This window comes from Petromyzon marinus, chromosome 33, assembly GCF_048934315.1.
Source record: "Petromyzon marinus isolate PM22_M1 ecotype Great Lakes invasive population chromosome 33, UKy_Petmar_22M1.pri1.0, whole genome shotgun sequence".
NCBI classification, from domain to species: domain Eukaryota; kingdom Metazoa; phylum Chordata; class Hyperoartia; order Petromyzontiformes; family Petromyzontidae; genus Petromyzon; species Petromyzon marinus.
In genome coordinates, this window is record NC_133699.1 from 9,956,998 (window position 1) to 9,970,869 (window position 13,872).

At 53.1% G+C, this 13,872-nt stretch overlaps 1 protein-coding gene across 1 annotated transcript in view; it reads left to right on the top strand.

Moving 5' to 3' along the window:
* Positions 1-13,043: 13,043 nt before the first annotated feature.
* Positions 13,044-13,872, top strand: part of LOC103091684 (thyrotropin receptor) — a 35,997-nt gene continuing 35,168 nt past the window's right edge. The window contains exon 1 of the mRNA XM_076071527.1: positions 13,044-13,659. Coding sequence (XP_075927642.1) covers positions 13,463-13,659 — 197 coding nt within the window. The 5' untranslated portion in view covers positions 13,044-13,462. The remainder of the gene's footprint in view (positions 13,660-13,872) is intronic.

Sequence of the window (13,872 nt, forward strand, 5' to 3'; positions counted from 1 at the left end):
TCATCAGTAAGCCATAGCCGGCCACACAATGGCCCGGAAAGAGAGAGAGAGTGCGCAGTGTGCATGTGTGCGCGTGATGAAAACAAGATTCAACAAGAAACCCCAGCGAGTCTCACTGCTTACGCTGCTCAAATAGAGACACGGAAAACCAAGCGGCTCTGTGGCGTGGGTGTCTGTGCTGCCCACGTGTTGCCTCTTGCCTGAATTGCCCGCACACGCGCGCCTCGTGTGCTTGTTTGGATACAAGCTCCGCGCAACGGTGAACACTGGATAGCAGGGAGAAAGACTTTTTTTTAAATAACGCAGCAGTAGCGTAGAGTCAAAATATGAAGCCAAACATAATATAATTCAATAACAATGTACTGTATATATTAACATACAATTAACTGTATTGATATACAATTAGATGGTAAATATAGTCAACTAAGGTATTGTTTTATTATTTATTGTAACAAATTTTATTACATTAAATTTACATTTGATATGCATGCTTGTATGGGCACACAGCAAATATAACACCGATTGTCTCGTGGGTTCCCTCGCCCTGGCCGTGAGAATGTGGAATTTCCACCACTTTGAGTGTGGCGCCACGTCGAACTTGGCTTTGACGGAGAGGCCCCTCCGGTCCCAGTGGTCCTAAACATTTCACAATTTCTCCAAAGAACTGTTGAACTGATGAGAACCACTGGGCCCGGGAAGCAGAGACTTGGTCCTCGTGATCCTGGGGAGTGTTTAAGGTCACGTGGTGACGAACAGAGCGATTGTCTGCGGCTGTGCCTCTCTTCAAACTCTCCCTCGCTCTCTTTGCTGTGAGCCTCAGACATTGACACGCAACCGGAGGAATTCTAAAGGGGACCTTGGTTTGGCGCCGTGAGCCTCGGGCATTCACACAAACCCCTGATAGCCCGAACGGGGCTTGAGTCTAGTTCTGCTGCGTCTTGGCATTAGTAAACTAGTTATCAGTGGTGCACAAGCATAATTAACAATAAAAACAAAAATCAACACATTGGTAAATAACACCGTTGGCCTTAAAAGGAAAAAATATATATAACAGACGACGTTTTGGACAATGGCCCTTTTTCACAGCATAGCATTAGATGAGTCATCAACCGGAACGAATATTTGTTTCCTTTCAAGGCCACAGTGTTGACAAACGTGTTGAGTTTGCATTGCTAATATCGGCTGTCGTGTGACGTCACAACGCCACCACGTGGCATCGACTTTCGTCGCGAGGGACTCCGCGGAGGAACCCGCGCGGTTGCTGTCGAATCTGCGATGGGCAGGGGCCGAGGTCCCCGGTCCGGCGTCCAGGTGAAGGTCACGGCGAGCTGCCAGATAGCCCTCTGGAGGTCAAAGAGAGAGCGAGAGAGGTTAACCCATCACGGAAATTATCACCGTTCAATTCGTTCTCACGCATACAATTACACGGCGTACAATCAAGGAATTAATTAGATCGTTTTTGCTCTTTCCATTCCACTGCTGGATGAATACTTCTCCGCGCCATGTCGGTAATGGTGGGGAGGGAGGGAGGCGAGGTTGTTTGACCATACGTCACCACGGGTTGGTGAAGGCGGAAGGCCCGAAAACCGGTTCAGATATCACTCGCCACCGATGTCGTTATCCTTGGCCGGGAATTTAACTCTGGTGGCCGGGTTCACAGCGCTCGCCAATCCCACAACTTCGCCAGTAACCCGGCTTTATACCACACGGGTAGGTACATACCCGACTGACATTGCGGGCAATTCCGCCTGCCTCTCAGGTGGTGGATTACTTTGGCTTGGATCTTGCACAATCACGAATAATCGCCGGCAGTCACAGCCACTTAAATGTAACAATTTTCCCTTGCGTTTGAGTTTAAAGCACGTCACATGGAGCCCGATCGAGCTACGCGTAGGCACATATCTCGTTCCATTATCAGTCTGCATACAATACACTCTATACCTGCAGGTAAACATGTGCGTGAGATACGGCGTAGAGGTTAGCGCGCTGCACACTATGAGCCTCTAGTGATCCGAGGACGGCTCTCGACGACGGATAACATCAGTGGCGAGCGATATCTCAACCGCTCTTAGTTTCTACCGCAATCTCGTCACCAATACGAGTCGATCAGCGCCGGTGAAGTATGGTCAAACGCCCCCTTGACGGACAATTCGTGCCGAGGCCTTGATACAGCAGTGCATTGAGGAAAGTCTATAAGTAAATGTTTATTTTTTTAAAGCTACATATCATTAAATTATCATAACTACTGCAGAAAGTCTCGGCGCCTGTCGATGGTCTAACCCAGTGGTCGGCAACCGAAATAACAAAAGGAGCCATTTCTTTAGAATTTGATTAAAAAAAACACCCCGCAATAATTCAAGCTTTTGAATAACATCACGCAGGAGTCCTTAAAGAGCCGCACGCAGGTCCGGAGCCGCAGACTGCCGACCCCCTGGTCTAAGCTCACCTGGAGTGGCAGGAGAAGCCGCGTGTGGCCGAGGGAGATGGATGAGACGCGTCTGGTTCTGTCAGGACGCGGTGCTTTATACCCGGCGCAGGAATGCCCTCACGTCACCATGCACGCGTCTCGCTGCGTCTCCTCGATTGAAACGTGGACGTCGAAGGCCTGGGTGGGGGCGGTCGGGTGGGCGGGTGGATGGGATGGATGTGTGGGTGGGTTAGTGAGTGGGTGAGTAGATGTGTGGATGAGGTGAGTGAGTGGGTGGGCGGGTGAGTGATGGGGCTGGTTTTTCTGGTCGTAATCGCGGCCACACCTCATGACTCCGTGGTCCTTTAATGATGACACCGACTGGAGGAACGGGCTGCGCGACCCACACCAACCACCCCCCCCCCCGTGTTGTAAGGGTCCCTCACTGCAAGTATGCGTGACTCACGTGGGTGGGAGTTATGAGAGGTATTCACGGTGACAGTGGTGGCTCCTTGGGCTGTAGGTGTGTGACTGGGGTGTGTGTGGCTGTTGTGGGACTGGGGGTGTGTGTGACTGTTGTGGGATTGGGGGTGTGTGTGTGGCTAGGTTGTTTATGTTTCAGGTGTGTGTGTGTGACTGGCGTGTGTGATTGGTGTGTGTCTGATTGGTGTGTGTGTGTGTGTGATTGGTGTGTGTCTGATTGGTGTGTGTGATTGGTGTGTGTGTGACTGGCGTGTGTGTGTGATTGGTGTGGTGATTGGTGTGTGTGTGTGTGATTGGTGTGTGTGTGTGATTGGTGTGTGTGTGATTTGGTGTGTGTGTGTGATTGGTGTGTGTTTGATTGGTGTGTGTGATTGGTGTGTGTGTGTGATTGGTGTGTGTGGGTGAGATTGGTGTGTGTGATTGATGTGTGTGTGTGATTAATGTGTGTGTGTTTAGCGGTGAGCGCGCTGCGCTACGAACCCGGCGGGCCGAATTCGATTCCCGCTCACGGCCAACACCAGTGACGATGATCTGAATCGGTCCTGGGCCTCCCCTAGGTCGACTCATACTCAAATGAGTACCTAGTGCGGTGTGTAAACCACATCGCCACTGGGGAGACAAAAGCGGTCGGGCGTGGTGTTGGCCACACACCCCCTCGTGTGCCGTACCGGCCTTCAGAGGTGCTCGCTAACAGCACTTGCCCCAGCAGTCTGTTCAGGCTATACGGGGGATCTTTGTCTTTGTTTTTTGTGTGACTGGTGGGCATGAGTGGTGTGTGTGACTGCTATGTGTGACAATACTGTGTAACACGTTTTGTGATGCTTCCCTGTGACACGGTTGCGTAGTAAAGTGTCGCATACTGTGAGACTTCGCTGTTTTTGGCACGTTGTGACACGTTGAGTGACACTTGCATGTGACACTTTGGTGTGTGTGACACTGCGCTTTGTGTGACACGAACTTGTGACACTTCGCTGTACGTGACACTTGGCTGTGCGTGACACTGACACTCGGTCCACGTGCCACGTCACTCCCCACCGTGAGCTGCCCTCCCGGGCTTCCGTCTACCCCCGAGGCGCACATCGCCCCAGCTGCCCACAGCTGCCCACAGCCCCAGCTGCCCACAGCTGCCCACAGCCCCAGCTGCCCACAGCTGCCCACAGCCCCAGCTGCCCACAGCTGCCCACAGCCCCAGCTGCCCACAGCTGCCCACAGCCCCAGCTGCCCACAGCTGCCCACAGCCCCAGCTGCCCACAGCTGCCCACAGCCCCAGCTGCCCACAGCTGCCCACAGCCCCAGCTGCCCACAGCTGCCCACAGCCTCAGCTGCCAACAGCAGCCGCGGGCTGCCCACAACACTAGCTGCCCACCACACTAGCTGCCCACAACCCCAGGCTACCCACAGCCCCAGCTGCCCACAGCTGCCCACAGCCCCAGCTGCCCACAGCCGCGGGCTGCCCACCACACTAGCTGACCACCACACTAGCTGCCCGCAGCCCCAGCTGCCCACAGCCCGGAGCTATTGAACCTCGCGAATCACCAAGTGTGGCAACAAATTGCGAGTCGTAGCGAAGCCGCAGCATCCAAGGAATGAGCTCATCCTAGAGGACGTAAATCGAGGACATGGTTCCCGTGCAGGTGAGTTATTACGTCGCAGGATCTTGAGAGGGTGGCGGCGGCTTTGGGAGGCTTTCATCCAGCAGTGGATTGACCATGGCTGATGATGATTATGCGGAGTGGCAATCGGGCAATTGGCCATTGTTTCTCAAAGTGAAGGTCAATTAATCCTAACCGATGAATCGATGTCCCCCTATTTACCCAGGAAAGCCTCGGTGAGTCTCGAGACTCGCGTTCAGGAGAGTGCTGCTAGCCTTGGATGTCGATCGGCGAAGTCCACCGAGTGATGAGAGTTTGACTTCTTCACGCGGGAAGGGAAGCGGAGAAACCGGAATAAAAATATCCACCGCGTGCGCATCACACGAGGGGAGAACACGTCCCAAACTCCGCACAGATGAATTCAACAATGCATTGGCGTACTTCCTTCTCTCGACCGACTCGCAGCCCACCGCCTAACAACACCACCACGTGGCATTCCCAGGCAAGCACTCGCCAACCAGGTTCAAACCCGATTCCCTGGCGACGCGTTCAGGGTAAATCTGGTCGTACAGCAGAGGGAAATACGGGGCTGTGGGTTCGGCGCTACGCATTCTTATGCCGGGACCATGGCGTGCCGATACTTGCTCACAGGCGGGGGAGGGAGTGGGGGACGGTGGGGGGCGGGGGGGCTATGGCTGACGCCAAACAATGGGGTGGGGGGTTATGAGAGGGCAGGTGACGCGAGGACGAACTCGGTTTAAATGCCGAGGCGCGCGGGGCGAGGCGCGCGGGCGAGAACATCGAGAAACTCTGCTGCTCCCGAAAATAAAATAAAATAAAATTACAAAATCAGCAAATTCCTCAATACCACTGCCCCTGAAAGAGAAAAAGAAACATAACCCGTACGTATTTAATCGTCGACGTTCCGGGCAATGGTCCTTCTTCGTAAGTAGAGAGATGATGAAACAGTTCCGAGACCAAACAATGGCCCCTGTGACGCTGTATGGAGGAATAGCAACGTGAAGAAGATTGCTCAGCCGCGTGTTGAGTTTTGATGTCCATTAAGAGCTCCCGGGAAATGGCGGAGATGATAACCCCTCACCCCACACATATCCCTGAATCCCAATCCTGAACCACAACCCTATCCATACCCAGAGGTCACATGCCGAACCAGAACCCACACCACGTGTGCTTGGCTGGGACCCTGAGGGATCGCGAGAGGTTGGAGAGGCCACGTGGGTGTGAGCGTTGCGCCACCTTGTCACCTTGCCAACCCGCATTGACCGGCATGGGGAAGTATAGCCACATATCTCCCCCGCTAACCTCAATACAGCCACCAGGAACCACAACGGTAGTGTTAATGTGTGGATTGTCTCAATGCAACTGCGTCTCTGCTATGAAGGGCTATTGCCCGAAACGTTGCCTGTTATGAATGTTTCTAATATCCCACACCTCCGATAATTATCATAGTTGGCTACGTAAGGTGTCAAATAAGTTCAACATAAATACAGAGGATAGAGAAGGAACGGAGAAACGGGAGCAACGGATCAGGAGAGATGAGAATAGGGAGCAAGAAGCAACATTCGCGCATCGAGGCTGCTACACGGAACGGCGTCTGTTTTCACAAGGGGCGGGGGGGGGTCAGAGTGGGAGTGGCCACATGAAAACCACGTGATTTACGAGAAGCTTGAGCTGGTTTATATAGAGCGGTGGTTCGTACTCCTTTGGTTTTCAATTGTAAAACATTGTACAATGTTAATACGTTCATAGGGTTTGATGAAACAAAGTCGTTGCACTTACGTGCCCGTGTTTAATTTGTTTTTCGATTATTTACCTTCTACATTTTTTTCGGCCAAGTCTCGCACCCCCAGTAAGGGCATCTCGCACCCCAAGGGGGTGCGTTGCACCCCAGGTTATGAATAACCACCGATAAAGAGAGATAGAGATACGTGTACTCTACACAGTATAGATACGAGGGAATGAATTTAGAGTGGGTGTGGCCACACACACACACGCACGATAATTTCGAGCCGATCGAGATGGGTAGATTTGTGTTTTTGCGCAAGCACTACCATGAACGTGGTCTCGCCGCCATGCGTGTGCGTCTCAAGACGCTGCGTGGCGTGCGGTGGCGCAACGCTTGGGCTGCACGTGAACGCTCGTGCCACGAATTCATGGCGCTCACGACCGCCACGTGTGATGGAGATGTTGATGATCGATGATCGATGATGGTTATTCCCTTCATGATGATTTTGATTGGTGGTGAAAATTAGAAAATGATGATGGAGATTCATACAATTATAAAAGCGATTGATGGATGATCACGGTGATGATGGAGGATGATGGTGAATTGTGATGATAGATATTAATGATGACAATCGATTGCGGTGACTGAGGAGGGTTATGATAATAATGACGATGTTTAATGGCGATTATTAGTGTCATGATGAAGATTCATGGTGAATGGATGGTGATTATTATTATGGACGCTGACAGCTCGCAGTGACGATGACGATGAAGGAAGCTTGACCACGATGATGATCATGTGGCGATACAAAAGCATCTACACGTGCAATGCAAGGAATCCAGGAGTGTTCCGGCAGTTCTCCGAGCTCCCTGATAGAAATCAGCTCGGGCGGTGGGGGGCGGGGGTGGGGACCGGGCCGGTCCGATCTCATTCCTGGCCAAGATGGGCGCGGGTGACGCCTTGGGGGGAAGGGGGGGTAGAACAGGGTCCTACCCTCAACCACGTCCACCCCCCCAGTCACCCACGCGTTCCTCTGCTCTCACGCACAATTCGTATTTTTGACTCAAAAGTATGTTGTCTAGAGATGGCGGCCCGCCCAGGGCACAGCTGCAGGAATGCGTCCGTCTCTCTGAGCAGCAGCAGCAGCATCGCTCGCTCATTCAAAAGCCAAGTCGCAGTGGGCAGGGCGCGGTCGCGGGCAACTTCCGAGAGAAGTCGCGTGCGACGGATCTGTGCTGCGTGACCGCGCGCGGGCGCGAGCACAACAAAAGCGTGGTGCGAGTTTGCACCCAATGGGCCAAAACCGGTCCAGGGCTGGCCTCTGCTTCAACAAAAGCTGCCAGAAAAGGCACCGCTCCGCAAAGCCCAGAGGAGGGTGGACGAAAGCGTCGATGTTACGTGCCGAGTACGAGAATGGAGTTCGGCGTGGACCGGAGTGGACCCGTGATGGTCCGCGCAAGCCGTCGTGCGCCTGCCCGCTGATGTGCACGAGCGAGCACGTCACGTTCCCCTCTCGCAAGCCACTCTGAGTTGCAGGTCGCGGGGTCATTTGACCATACTTCACCAAGCTGCTCAGTGCGAGTTTCCGAAGGCGGGGAGCGTAGACGATGAGGGTATAGTACAGTACAACAATATATATATTTTTCTGCACCGAGGGGTAACGCATGAAGGGAAGCGCATACGACCTGCAGCTTCCTGGTTGAACACCGGGTGATGGATGAGAGGAAGCGGTTCGTGTCTGGTAGACCCGAGTCCTCAACACGGGTGGAGGACTCAATGCAGCGTGCACACGGTACCGCGTCAAAGTAAACCCGTGTTCAAGTGAGCAATAGTGGAAATTCCACATTCCCACGACGGGGGATGAGTCTGTGCGCGGAAGGAATTTCTGATGACTTCCTGCAATGCGGTCGCCATAATTTAAAGTTGTCAGTGTGGGGGGTAGGTGGGGGGGGCGCGCAAACCTCCCACTTATATCCCTGACCCAGCAATGGACATTCCACATCCATATGGCCGGGGGGTGGTGGTGGGGGCGAGGCGAGAGTACTCCCATCTCGCGGGGCGCATGTGGGCTGTGCGTGGAGGCCGCTGCTACCGTCCGCACCCCCCACCCCTAGATAAAGGAGGCGATGCCGCCTTTATCTAGGACCCACATCGCGAGCTCTCGCGCAAAGTCGCTGGTGGCGGCTCCGGCTGCTGCTGTCGCAATCTCTGGGCGGCATCTCCCTCCCTGCATGCAGTTTGCCTCATCCGAGCCGTCGAACAAAGGCCGGTCAACAGCGTCGCGTGGCGCTTTCGGATGCGCTGCTTCTGCGGCCGTCTGGAACGCTCTTCCCTTACGATATGAGGAAGCCGCTGGGAGCTTATGCACTTTTAAATCTTGGTAGGAAACCAATTTCTTCAGAACTGGCTGTTTGTACTTAGTTTGTTGTCGTTTCGCCCGCACCTCCGATGAGCACGGTTACCTACGTATGGTGCGAAAGAAGTTCAACTTATACTAATAGGGGTTTTCCCCTTTTTCTGGCAACAAAACTGACACCTTTTGCAAGAAATCATGTTTACATTAACCACAATACTTGCAGTCAAATGCAAACAAAAAATAATACTCCGATAATGTATGCATTGTCCTTGAAACTGATTGGTCCACACCAGAGACAGCTTTTCTTTGAGACTAGTCTCATATGGTGTTCGACCAGATGACGCCAGAAAAAAGGGGAAAACCCCTATTAGTATATTTTGGTACTGGCAAAGGAGGCCTGATGATGAAGTTCAACTTACATACAACATACATACAACATACATGCAGAACAAGGGAATTTCCCCGTCCCGCACGAACACGATCGTCTTTCAACCCTGCGGCCTTACGAAATAATACATGTAGAAATAATAGGTGACGTTTCGGGTAATGGCCCTTCTTCTTCATAATTCTTATCCCGGCTCGCTGGTGTGCAGTACAGACTACAACTATTTTTCACGCGATCTCTCTGGCGTCGCGCTCTCTATTAGCTCTGAAAGTTCATCGGCCGAAACGTCGCCTATTTATGTGCTTTTCTTTTAAGGCCACGGTGTTATTGACGATTTTTTTTGGTTGTGCACCGCTACCAAAGAAGTATCAGAATATAGATTTGATTTTGTATCGGGACATTTAATATACACACCTACACGCACACACGATACATAGCTATACATACACGAGTAGAAATAACATGTACTCCCACACACATACCTAAATATCCACATACACGAGCTTACACACACGCCGTATTCATACACCGACACCAAGACAAAGATCCCCTATACAGTCGTGAACACACTGTTGGGGCAATTGCGTGCTATAGCCTGGGGGTTATGAGCAGCTCCTGTGGTGGGCGGCCCCCGGCTGTGGGCAGCTGGGGCTGTTTTGGGCAGCCTGGGGCTGTGGGCAGCTGGGGCTGTGGGTAGCCTGGGGCAAGTGTCACTCAACGTTTCACAACGTGCCAAAAACAGCGAAGTGTCACAGTATGCGACACTTTACTACGCAAGTATCACAAAACGTGTTACACAGTATTGCCACACATGGCAGTCTCACGGTGAGTGCAGTGTCACACACACACACCACTCATGCCCACCAGTCACACACCAGTCACACAAAAAACAAAGACAAAGATCCCCCGTATAGCCGGAACAGACTGCTGGGGCAAGTGCTGTTAGCGAGCTCCTATGAATGCCAGCATAGCACACGAGCGGGTGGGTTGCCAACACCAAACTCAGCCGCCTTTGTCTCCCCAGTGCTGATGTTTACACATCGCACTAGGGACTCGTTTTAAGCTAGGGGAAGCCCAGCACCAGTTCAAATATTCGCCAGTGTTAGTGATCGTGAGCGGGAATCGAACTCGGGTCGCCACCGCTTCCCATACACACACATACAGTACACACGCGTACATGCACAACAATGCATTGATACAACCACAGATAAAACACACACGGAAACGCATAGACACACAGAGAAATACCTAGATACACATTACACACTCACACACACAGAAATACCTAGACACACATTACACACTCACACAAAGACCCCCCGTATAGCCTACACAGGCTGTTGGGGGTATTATTAGCGAACACCCATGAGGGCCGACACGGTACACGTGGCCAGCGCCACGCCTGACCGCCTTTGTCTCCCTAGTGCTGATGTCCTACACACCGCAACCGAGTGCTCATTTGAGGCTGAGCCGACACAGGGGAGGCTCAGGACTCGTAATTGTCACTGGTGTTGGCCGTGAGCGCGAATCGAATTCGGGTGATTCGGGGTTCGTAGCGCAACGCGCTTGCCACTGCGCTACCGCTCTCCCACGCGCTGACCGTAGCGAACCTCCGACGTGAGATGGAACTCGATGCCGTGGGCCGACAATCAAAAGCTCCGTGTGATTCGGAGAAGGTCCTGGGGAGGCGGTGACGTGGCCCACCCCCAGCGCTCTGTCGACGGTTCGCGCTACCAATTTCCCCGCGGTCGCCCTGGCTAACGCTGCCGGTGCGTTTCACCGTTGAAAAGACGAGGCGATGTCCGCTTTCGCGGTGGGCGTTAAAGATCAACGCGGTGTCATTCGCGCGAGTTACAGGCCATTGTGTGCCGGCGTCATGGTCCACATTTGTAAAAAAGAAAAAAAAAGAAAATTACTTAATTGGGGTCACACACGAAGCAATCATCGCCCTTTACTGGGGAAATGTAGCAGCACCCTTCTGGAAAATAGTGTCGAGGCTCCCTGCGAGTTTCCTGGGTAACCAAACGCTATCGACACCACGGACTCAACTCCCGAACCCCCTTTCTGGGACCGCGCTGCGTCTCACAATCCCAGATCCCAAAGAACGCCGCTGCTGTGCGAACGGAGTTGCAGCAACGCGGCACGGCCACAATAAACACCTCCCCATTCCGGTCCCAAGCACCCTCGCGCCACCTCCTGGCTTTAACAGTCATCCCACGAGGACACTGACGGGAGCCATCAACAGCAACAAAACACCAACAGATGGCTGCGTAAAGATCTCGTTCTTGAATGGGAAAACGAAAGACCCAACCACAGTAGTGCGACTCGAACTATGGCCCGTACAGTAAACCCATAAAGACACACGGAGACTCATAGAGATGGATGGAGATCTATCGTAAACCACTGCGGTCTGCGCTTCTTCGACAGGAGGAGGACGAACAGTAAAACTACACGAACTCCGTCCTAAAGCCCTCTCGACGTGGCCCAGCAGCAGGCCTCGGCATTGCCATCGATCTCCAGAACACATCGCCGCTGCCATCACGCGGCAAGCGTAGAATAAAATCAATAGGTCAGGGCCAGGACAATTCGCTGGGGTTGAACTTGCGTCTGACTCCGTTGCGGTGTGAGAGCGTCCCCTGACGGTTGCTATCGGCGTGGCTGCACCGTGCGAAAAATCTCTGCTGCCATGTGCGGGCACCTGGGGGTGGGACGTCAGCTTTGACAACCAGCCGGTAGAGATAGCCCTGGGCTGAACTTCTCAGCCTCGGACAGCTGGATGCAACGCGTGTATCGATTAATCGATTATTATCGTGACAGGTGCATTTAATAGTTTGAGCGAGACTCGGCGTACTCTATTTAGATTCGAACAAAAACATAAACACATTCGTCAATAACGGGAAGAAATATAGATAACGGCCCTTGTTCATAGCACATAGAATACATTTATCACATCTATTTTATGTGCTCTGAAAAGGGCACATTGCCCGAAACGTCGCCGACATGATATGTCTTTCCTTTGTAATGCTCCAGCGTTAGTCACAGATGTGCTGAGCGGTGTTCTGCACCACTGCTAACTCAGCAGCATCATCAGGCGATCAGTGATTTAGATTCATTGCAGTAGTTGTAACAATCCACTGCTGGATGTACGTTGAACTTCTTTCGCACCGTACGTTGCCAACCGTGCTCATTGGAGGTGCGGGGGAAGGATGTTCGTCGGTCATGAGGATTGTTTGACCATACTTCACCACGTTGGTTAGTGCTGTTCTTCAGAAACTGAATGCAGCATTCTGGACTATGATAACGATGTCGACAAAAAAGACGTTTCGGATGAATGGTCTTAAGCGAACATCGTCGTCATCATCAAACATCAAATTATCGCGATCAGAACTGCCGGGCGCAGGTGGCTATGCACGTGGCCTGTAAACCAGCGCCGTGGAGGCAGTGAGGGTTGGTGGATCACCACACAGATGGGCTTCGAGACTCCCTTCACGTGGGCGTCGAGAAGGTGTCCGTACCCTGGCTCACCAGGAGACGGGGCTACAGGAAGAACGTGGGACTCCCACGTATTAGTGTCTGTGAGAGATAGAGTGTTTCCCCCTCGCATGCGTGGGGTTTTCTCTGTGTGCTCCGGTTTACTGCTACATGTAAACACCTTAATACATAGAGGACTTCAGAACTTGGGGGGGGGGGGGTGGAGGGGATGGGTGGATTTTTGACACCGGATCACCGCAGACAAAGCTGTTCCAAATCGTGAGATTTTCCAGGCAATAGATTGAAACAATTCACGAAAACATAATCATGAAAAACAATGAAATATCTGTTCCTGCAGAAGTACGTGGAGCAGAGCGTCGGACATCGTGCCAAACTGCATCCGTGGCTCAACTCCAAACAACAGCACAACCGCAAACTTCTAACCCGTTGCTAACGAGGTCAATGAAGTGAGCCAATTTGGTTATGCAACGTAATCTCGACAAGTAATGGAATTGATGGAGCGGGGAGGGAGGCGGGACGGGGGGTGATTACCTTGACCCCCACCCCTCCCTCTTCACCTGCAGGGGATAAATGCAGGATCCGACCAAGGTCCCCTGCTCCTCCTCCTCATCCTCCTCCTTCTCGCGCCTCCGACGTTCGTTCGACAGAAGCAGCAGCAGCAGCCGCAGTAGCAGCAGCAGCCGCAGCAATAGAAGCCACGGCAGAGTTCCCCGCGGCTCTCCGAGCCACGAGCCCAGCTCCCAGTTCCCGTCACCCGCTGCCCAAACCCTGCTCCCTCCCCACCCTGACTCCCTGCTCCCATGCCCCGTAACTCCCTGTTGCCTCCCCCCTTAATCCTTGCTCCCTCCGCAGCGACTCCCTCGCTCCTTCCCGTGACGACCAACACCCTTCCCTGTGACTCCCTTGCTGCCTCTCTCCGTTGACTCCCTCGCTCCTTCCCGTGACTCCCCTGCGCTCTCTCTCTCTTCCCCGGCGACTCCCTGCTCCCGCAAACGCGGCCATGAGTTGGGAGCACCGTAGGACGTCGTGGGGGGCCCTGGTCGCGCTCTGGCTCCAGGTTCTGGCGCTACCGCCGAAGGTCCAGGGGGGCGCGTGCTCCCCCGGGTGCGTGTGCGCGCACGACTGGATGAACTTGGTGCAGTGCGTGGGCGGGAAGACGCTGGAGCTGAGCCTGCTGCCGGCACACACGCAGCACCTGTGAGTCCATCACCATCATCATCACCATCATCATCACCACCACCATCATCACCATCATCACCATCATCACCATCATCATCACCATCATCATCACCATCATCACTTATCCAAGAGAGCCACGCTGAGTCGCGGGACTCGTTTTCAGGGAGGATGGGTCCTGTTGTTCCTTCATTGGGTTTTTATTTGTACGATGCTTTAGCCAATTGATCATGA